General features: G+C 36.0%; 1 protein-coding gene across 1 annotated transcript in view; it reads left to right on the top strand.

Annotated features, from left to right (window-relative positions):
• Positions 1-1099: 1099 nt before the first annotated feature.
• Positions 1100-10226, top strand: part of LOC139728984 (uncharacterized) — a 184071-nt gene continuing 174944 nt past the window's right edge. Inside the window, exon 1 of the mRNA XM_071639910.1 lies at positions 1100-1296. Within this exon, the coding sequence (XP_071496011.1) occupies positions 1274-1296 (23 nt within the window). The 5' untranslated portion in view covers positions 1100-1273. The remainder of the gene's footprint in view (positions 1297-10226) is intronic.

Below are 10226 nucleotides of genomic sequence, written 5' to 3'. Positions count from 1 at the left end.
TGCCCGTATCGGGCTCTATATCGTGATATCTTACAAGAGGCATTACAGAGGAATCGAAACTATATTCAGTCTTCACCGAAACCGAATCTTTGCGAGTGCATAGACGACGCCAAAAAAATGAATCGCGTGTCCAGTTTAGTGATTGAAGATTATGCTTGCAACATGGTACGTTTGAAAACTTAGCGTGAGGGCGAGCTCCAATATAATTATTAAGATTATAAAGGATATGCGATGGATGGGCGGACAATCGCTCCGAAACTCTGCTGAGTAAAACAGCCGCGTGTTTGTTTGTTTGTTTCTTCTCTCTCGTCGTACATTTATAGTAGCTAATCTCCAGTATTCAAACCCGAAATTGAAAGAGAGTATGACGGTATCAATGCCATTATTCTATCTTTTAAAGATCACAAATAAGTTTCATAATAAAGGGAAATTGTATGTTTATTGCAAAGGTTTTGAAATGCGGAGTAAGGGGTTGAAAGAGTTCCCATGAATGATTAAGCGTTTTTCTTCCATATCATTTTCTTCGAATTTCAGCTTGGGGTGGTGCAAAATTCTTTACACCTCGCCTCTGTAATATACTGCACTGCATAAAGTGATTTGCGCTAAAAGCATATTAATTTTGCTATTAGTTTGCCTAATAAAGTAATACAACAACGGGTATCGTTTTGTTTTACTTGACTTCACGAACAATCCACCTGCTAAATGAAAACGACAAATGCCTTTTGTGTGACCTTGTTGCCAAGGCTGACATCAATGACAGATATTTCGAAATTTTAAGTAGAGGGAGAACACACTGCAATTACAAAATAATAAGATAATCTTGCATTCGCGAAGGTTAGTGGCGTTATATCATACACCGCTATTGCATTAGTTGGCTTTATAGCGACGTTGAAATGCGTGCATATGATTTATCGCTTTGCAACGCTGTTCCGTTTGCGAGCAGAACGGTTTCACGGCGATCAGAGGAGAGAGGAGCTGTATACCATATCACTACTCAAACGGAGCTGGCGCGACTGGTCGTGAGAAAGCGCTCGCAGCACTACCTAGCGATCGTAATGATGGAATAACCCAGTCGAATGACGTCGCCTCGTAGGTTACCACGCAAAATGGCCGACCTTCTAGCACGGAACGTGAAGTAAACACCAAACTGATCGTTCGTGAGCCCGATATTCTACCACTTGAGAAACCCTATCTGACACAGAGACTGCAAGCTTTCTTACTGGATTTTAACTTTCGTAGCAAATGAATCGGAGGAGGGAAAGTGGAGTGCAAAATGCCGATCCAAAAGGAGAAACGGTAAGTTTATTTTTTCCCCCACCACAGCACCAATGTAACTTTGACCTGCGCTTGGAAATGCAGACAGCATTCAGTGTTCAGTTCTAAGCCGATCGGCGATTGAGGCTCGAACGAGAGAGCCCGTGCTTGCATTGTCCTTCAGAAGCGGGGCAGACTGCTCGTGTCCTCATAAGTTTATACACTGTCGCTTCCACTGTCTGGCGCGCCTCGCTGTCTGGCTGGTTGTTACGTAACACCGACTTCGCTCATCCTACTAGTACTACATTCATTCTGCGATTGCCACCCCAAGTGTTGGTCGTACAGTGTATGTCTGCGCAAAAAATGGACACTATGTACAGCTACACGCTGCCCATGTGATGTTATGTAACAAAATGATTGCTGACCTAGACCTGCCTTTAAATGCCCAAAGTTAAAGCACAGCAATCTAATGAGATTAAGTAAACAATTAGCTGACACATGTGAGATTAGTGACAGATTATACACAATCTGGACTATGATAAATATACATGGCTTCTTTGCTGGTGGTGAACCCAAACAATGGAAGGGTTGATATTGGAGCATGGGTAGGCCCTATATTGAGTAAACTTTGATGCCTTTGATATGTCTGCTGCTGTATCAGGCCTGTGTGGTGTTGAGCTAAGCACAGTTTGCATTGATATGAGCAAATAAAATGAGACATATAATTTTAGGTTGGCCACATCATTATCCTATTATGACCAGTTTTAGTAAAGTGATATATTGATAGAATTCCCTGTAATACCAGTCTCTTTCAGGTGAAAAATATGTTGTATAAACTTGTAATATATATATAACATATATATATATATATATATATATATATATATAATATATATATATATATATATAATATATATATATATATATATATAATATATATATATATATATATATGGTATATATATATCATAATAAGTACAACAAAAGTGACCCTGCAGTTGAAATGAGATATATCTCAGTTTATAGGCAGTAAATATCGACATTTAAGCAAAGAAGAGTTGATATTTGTGGCTTCACTGTAAGTTTTATTGCCTGTGAGATATTTCATTAGGGGTGAGTCAAAATCATTTGATCTTTTGCTTCATTCTCACAAACCATAGGTTATATGCGTATATATATATATATATATATACACATATACATTAGTGTATGAGTGTGTAGGGCCTACATAGGATAGAGCAACCATCCATTCACAATTATGTACAATAAAAATATACTAAACAGTGCAAGGCATGACATATCCTGTGACAAACTTGTCACATTTGTCATTATGTTTGATACCTTGACAGCTTTCATACAGCAATGTATGTTTTGCATCTTATGGTTACGTTGTACATCTTCCCTTTTTATTACCGCAAGTCATTAAAGCGGAGGTAAATTATCCCAAGGGGATAATTACGCTTGATCATGCAACTTTACTTCACCTCAATGTGATACTGTTACAGTGCCAATTGGGAAATTTTAATAGATGTTGTCTTTTGTGTAATCTTTTGCCAACACACATGAAATACAATCTGTATATTATACACTTGTATGATTATTTTGTCCATCATACATGTGATGCGCATTGACTAAATCGAAGAATTTTGTTGGTAAGTTATTGCTGCTGAAAACAGACAAAAGAGAGTTTTGAAATGAGAGTGTAGCACTACTTAATGAGAAATGAGGAAGTACTGGTAATCATTTGACGATATGTGCAGAAAACAGGCATAGTTTGAAATAGTTACAAACAAATATATGTTGGTATTTCATCAAACTTGGAACCTCAGAATAATTATCTTGGTTGTGTGGGTACAGCCTCTCCAGTATACTTGTGTTCTAGACATATAACTTGTCCATGTTCTCATGATAAAGCTCCCAATGTGTCAAACCTTCCTGTGAAATATGCAGTGAAAGATAGTTAAGGTCATGTTAAGGTTAGAAATTAAGGTCAGAAAGACATATATTGTGCCAAGATTTAAACTAATTTGTATGGAGTTGGCTGGTTTGGGAGAGCAGCCTCAGCTTTATGGGACAATATTTCTTGCAATATTACAGTAAGTGAGCAGTTTCTGTTGAGAATGTGAAGCAGCGCTAAAAACACAATTTTGTCTAAATAAGTAAGTCCATAGACCTTGTACTCTTGTAAAATAGAAGACTGTCTTCCTTCAAGCTCTACTTTCTTTTATTAGCTTGATATTTCAAGTGCACAATCACCTTGCTAACTGTATAAAAGCTGTAAAACAACACCTATCTTGTGTCATTATTTTTTTTGTACTGTAACAGTTAGAATTTGTCATAATTTACACATGATTGCAAAGTCTCAGGAATCTTGAGTATGATTTTGATCATTAGTGGTCATCAATTGAAGATTTATTTAGAAGGGGGCCTATTTTAATTGGGAAGTGTAATGATGTTAGAAAAAACCAAACTTATGTTTTCAAAACAAAACATTTGATGTAAGAATTTCATTTTATTTCATGTGGATGATACGGAATGTAAGGTTTATTATCAATGTCAGTGAACTGCAAACTTAAAGTGCTGAACTGAACTCACAATTACAGTCTTCTGTAGAGGGGTTCATAGTGTCAGTCACACAAGTAAAATAGCCGGATGTTGATTGCAATCCAAATATCGAGTTTTGTTGGGATTCAAATCGACAGATATATTGCTAATTACCAATCGCAAAAGTATGTCGATCAAAATGTGCATCCCTAAAATCTACCAAATCGATGACCCTTACCCCTGTGTTTGTGCACTGTTGTGGTGTGTGCTTTGAATGATGGGATAAAAAAAAATCTAGAGATCATTTGCTCCAGCATTCAGACACTCACTGCATTGCAAATTATATGTTATTTCTCGAGTGATTAAGATTAATTCTAAAATAGTCGCAAAATTTCTTGGGATTTGGATTACAATGCTGGTCATGGTATTTAGTGAGATTTTTATGTCCACACTGGCAAAAATCTTAAGATATGGATTACAATACAAATCTAGAGATTTGGATCTCATTAATTTGCATCAGTGTGAATGCCACTCAAGTTTTCATGCAAAGATCTTTTGATTGCGATTATGCTGCATTTATTGATCAAATGCTTTTTTCCTCAATGGGTGTTTCTTCCTGGAGCTATTAGATTTAAGAAAGTTTTCAATTAGCAAAATGAAAGTGACATGAGCACAGTTATAGTTTCACACATGGCAAGTATGTATAATATTCCTGTGAGAACTCAAGTCTTTTTTTGAAGTCTAAACCATCTGTATGTACATGTATTTAATACTTCCACAGAAAATGACTACAGTATTCAAGGACTGATGTGATTTTTCAGAGCCATTTAATCACAAATCTTTAAAAAAAAGGTCTAAACATTGATTTATTACTGATATAAGACCGTTATGATGTGAGATATCTCCAAACATGAGAATCAGAATCGCAAAGTAAGGTTTGCTATAGAGTGAGAGCCAGCCAGTAGCTCTGTGATTAAAAGTGATGTACCAATAATTAGCTAGACTGACAAAAGTACTACATGCAGTCCTTTTAAAAGTGTTTAAGGTTGAAGTGACTTCACTGTAACCATGTAAATTTAGTGAATTTATATTTGCTCTTCCTTTATTTGCACATGGATTTTTTTTGACATAAATTTCATGTTAATTCTTGAATTAGATGCTCTAAAATGTTCTAAAATAGTTTGCAGTTTGTTATATCCTAAAAACTAGTCAAACCATGTAAAGGAATGACAAATAGCAAAAACAAGCCAATTTTGCATACAGTCTCAAGACAGACTTAAATGCTCTTTATTTTTCCAGCATGAAACAGATGTTCAAACATTTAATTACAATAATGTATCTGAGATGTTTTGCTCAGCATTATCAAATTTATCAAATTGTTTTCATTTCATAGAACTTGCGCTCATGAAATATTGTCCATTCAAGATGAAATGTTTCATCACGTGATGTTGACATGTACACATACATTACATTTATGAGAATTAGGATATATTTGCAATAATGTGAATCTATGAGCTTCAATCAGTCTCCTTTGCAGTAATACAGAGAAGTTTTGTGGAACATTGCTTGTCCTATCAATTATTATGTCTGTAAACATACTTCACATCCTCTCAGCACGCATAAAAATACAAGTATGAGAGAAATACTTTTGATATCATGGAGACTGAGTCATTGTGATATGAATCAATTTCATATCTACTGTGTACTCTGGATATTTCATGAGGTTTTTATTTTTGTGAATTTCATGAGTCAATGGCCATTTGTGAATTTAAAGACACATGAAAATATTGATTCTGATCTTGATATGAGTGTGACATGCACGTATACATTCTTCTTTCAGTACTGTACTCTGCGATCGCAAATTTAACCACTTGCAAACAGCGTCGGAAAGTCCCAATTTGTGAAAATTTAGACTCACTAACTAAATATATGGCGTTTAAGTAAATATGAAAAATAAGTGAAGATGTCTTATTTTGGTGATTCTTCTCATTTTCTGTGTCAAATACCAGTGGAAGGAACATAATACCCATTCCATGGATTTCCCAAAATCATTTGGGGCTTTCCAGTAAAATATTCCCCATTGTGAATTAGTTATGAATTTGTCGTTCCTGTACATGCACATAAACATCAGAATCCATGTGAACTTGACTTTGTAACAACATACCAGGGAGTCAATAAACATATTTTGTGCTTTAAGTCACACACAAACTGTTGCCTTGCCATTGGATCTGCATGTACAAATGTTCACAGGAAGGAAAGTGCAGTTAGAAGGTGAGGTCCCACTTTTCATGCGATCAAAATTCCTGGATTGATCAAAATTTCATGGTAGGCTTTGCAGACATAGAAGAAACACCCTATGAAGCCGCTGCACTGTGGCTGGATGTATGCCGGGTCCTTTGTACTGTGCTGAGGGATCATACTATACATCCTCCATTGGTAGTTACAGGTGCATGGAAATTGAGCAGAGCTTAGTCTTGCTTCCAGATGTTTGATGTTAACTTGTCAAATAATGGTTGGAATAACAGCGGTCAGTGTCTGAAAATAATAAGGGTATATTACAGCTGCTCATCATCAAATGACAGTCACTTAGCCGTAGTGTTGTTATGGTGGTGCTGTATTCCTCTTGGCACTTGTCGAGAGAGGTTAGGGTCTGTAACCAAGTCTAAGGAGAGCTCAGTTCAAGGGTCATGGAGTTCTCCATTCACGGCCCAGTGGTTTCTCCGTTTCAGGGAGCCAGACTTGCCAAACACAGTGGAGGCTGTACTCCCTTTCCATGAAGAGCAAACACGGGGATAAGCCTCACGTATATACAATGGCCTTGACTTGTCGGAACATTTCGAAGTCAATATTGCATTGTTTTCATAGTAGATCAATCACATTCATAGGCTGACACATACTTACTACAAGCGCATAGTTGTTGCAAATGTGTCTATCAACAAACTATGTTGACATCAGATTTTCAGAGCTCAGGGAAATATGCTAAGCATGGTGTTTCTTCTCTTTCTTTGACTCCTTCAACCCCCCCCCCCAACAATATCTTTGGCAGAGTATATTGTGTGAGATAAAGTACTTTCAACTTTACGGTGAAACATAAGTTCCGTACAATGAATCATAAAGCTAATGAGCCTGTTAGTTTTCACATGATTTTTCATTATTTCGATTCCGGTATCAGATAAAGAAAAAATTCAAGCCGATCATTTTGCAGTAATCATGCACATCCATGTTTTGCACTCTGCCACGAGAATGGGGGTGTTACAGAGTCTGAATAATTCATGTATTGAAATGAGTAATAAATACTCCAATGTGTACAGGATGGAGAGCAGCTGCTTTGCTGCCTGCTGGTCATGTAATGGCCCCAAATTTTAATAAATCTCTCTGATGAAACTCACAAATGAGGAAGAGAAGAAACACACCTCATTACAAAAAAAGAAGAGAGCTACCTCCCCCCCCCCCCCACAAGATCGCGTGTGCAGCAGACCGGATACGCCAGATTCAATTCAGTTTTTTTTTTCTTTTGACCATCTGCTGACATTTTCCTGGAACTACTAATAGTAGGAGAAATATATAGGTCTATTTCTCTCTGATATTCCACAGAAAGTGTCCTGGTAGTATTACTTTCTCTTTCTTTCTGTCTCCATCTCTTTCTTCAAGTCTTCTTTAGAGAACAAAGGTGCTTTCGTGCTATAGTTTAGGAAGATAGGCCTATATGTTTCCTTGAATCCACAAACATATTTGAGCTATAATCCGATCGGAGGAGGAGCCGAACTATGTTACCTCATATCATATATAATCAATGTTAATCAATTTCAAAGCAGAGATCATAGTTTCCTCTCGTCTATTGAAAAAAAGAAAAACAACCCACAACAAACTTCAGCGCAGCCACTTCTTCTCTTTGGTAAAAATGTTTACAACAACTGTTTGTGAAGAAAGGGTATCATCATGTACATACTGGGGAAGAGTGAGTTAAAACTATAACTATGTTGGTGAGAATCTGTCTGACGCATGCCGCTTTCACTCTGCCAGATTCTTCTCCTTCCTCCTCGCAAATCATTAGAGTGTCTCCTGCCTCATCCTGAGAGTTCGTATAAATGTGCTGCGTACACTCTCTATGGGCTGCTGTACGTCAGCAGACTCGCTTGTCATTAAATCATCAAATCGCTGACATATTCGTAATCCTCCCTCTGAGTGAGTTGATGCCCGTGTCACCACTGATTCACGGCACGTTGATCTACGAGGGCCTATCATCAGGTAATTTAACTGACCTCCCTGCTTAGCTCAGGGCCCCAGAGAACAAACGGCTCTCTCTCGTTGCTGCGCTCGCGACACATGTGATTGGCACTGCAGAAAGAATTTTCATATATTGCTCGGATATTCATAGTCTCTTGATATACGTTTGGCTACTAAATCTGGTGTTGTATATTAACCTCCAACCCTCCCAATATTAAAGAGTGAAACTGGATATTCAATGCAATAACTGTCACAATCCTCAAAGTCATTATTTTTGCCCAAGTTGGGCTATTTTTGCCTGTTATTCGTAAATGCATTTCTAAATATAGTTGGATTTAGTCACAGAGTACGAACTTTTGCTAATGTCTGTGCTCCACCTGATATTGTAGTCAAGGATGGCTATATTGTTCACCGACATACCAACAGCGTAAACTGGATTGATTCTGGTTTTCCTGTCGTAAAGAAAAAAAAGGGTAGAAACAAAGACAACAACAAAACTCAGACACCCACATACAATGCAAAAGGAAGTAAGCTGTGAAACTCTCTTTCTTTCTCTCTCTCTTTTCTAGAACATTGATACTGTAACATCAGCAACATAGATGGGTAGTGAATAACTAGTTGGTACGTCTGCGCAATACACTATTATTCATTTATTATGCAATGTTTTGAGTACTTCAAATGGCAGATTTCTTATGAAAATACCATACCTTAAATGCTGTGCTGTGAGGTTACTACCAAGAGGAAAACAAAGCAAAAAAAAAAATGAAGATACAAAAAGAAAAATTAATCAAAACAAGCCTTGACGTAAAACTTGATTAGAACATCTTAACATTTTGATACTTGGGATAGTTCCTTCTGTGACATGTAATACACATTTAATATTTTTTCTATGTATGTATGTAATGTAAACCACACACAAAAAAGGGGAAAAGAGAAGGATACATAAAGGCATTCAGTATCATTTTGTGAACTAGACCATTTCCAGCATACATGGGACCAATGGAAATACAATATGGTGGCTTATACTGTGTATGCTTCATTAAAAAAAAAAATAATTTCCTTTGCCCATTTGCAACATAGTTGTAGGATAATTTCAGAAAAGATTCTGGGTCTCCTATTAGAGTGAAAGCACTCTGTAAGCAACAATTTTGCATCAACGATAAGTGCAAATTTAGAGTGACATGAATCTTCAAGAATTGCGATACCATATGCCCTGTGTCTTTGATAGATTAGTGGTCATAGATACAGTGAAGGTTTGATTCCTCTCTCCATGAATGAATGAATGAATAAATAAATAGATAAATAAATAGATAAATAGATGAATAGATAGATAGATAGATAGATTAATAAATAGATAAATAGATGAATAGATAGATAGATAGATAAATGAATAAATGAATAAAAAATAAATAGGTAGATAGATAGATAAATAAATAAATAAATAAATAAATACATACATAAGTAAGTGTTAAAGTAAGTAAATGAGTAAATAAATGAATAAATAAATAAATGAATAAATAAATAAATAAATAAATACATAAATAAATAAATGAATAAGTGAATGAATGAATAAATAAATAAGAGATATGTTGTCTTCTACCATTGTAATCCAGTCTTCCTTTTTAGTTCCCTGATCCAGTAACTACTTGATATTTTTACCATTAATATACTCCATGTGTGTCAGTATATACATATTTTAATTTGTTGATGCACTTGTCTCATTGTGTAATTCTTGTATACATAGCATTTGTTTCCTGTTCTGAGTAACACATGTAATGCATGCAAAACATTGTTTTACTTTGTGTATTTCAGATCTTGAATTTAAATATTTCATAACTGCCTTTTGGTCTCCAGTTACTCCTACACAAATCGGTGTAAAATTATGATTGAACTAATGTTGATTTTTTATGTATTTATCTTAATAGTTTTCATGACTGAAATAGATACATATAAGGAACTGATCTGTGTCAATATGCTCTAAAAGGGGAATTTACCCCATCTTTATATGCGGATTCAGGGAAGGTAGAAATTTGAAGTATATACAATGCTTTAGTGAAGTTACTGAGGAAAGTCAGACAATCTGTTCAGAAGATTACAGAGTTTTAAAGTTTTGATCCAAACCGTGTGCTATCATCCCTTGGTAAGAAGACTGCAACAATTCATGATGTCACAGTAAGAGAATGATATGAAGAAAATATGAA

Source organism: Diadema antillarum, unplaced genomic scaffold (genome assembly GCF_040938485.1).
Source record: "Diadema antillarum isolate AM-2024a unplaced genomic scaffold, OU_Dant_1.0 seq00000209_RagTag, whole genome shotgun sequence".
NCBI lineage: Eukaryota > Metazoa > Echinodermata > Echinoidea > Diadematoida > Diadematidae > Diadema > Diadema antillarum.
The sequence above is the reverse complement of the archived record's forward strand: the minus strand, read 5'-3'. Positions and strand labels throughout refer to the sequence as shown.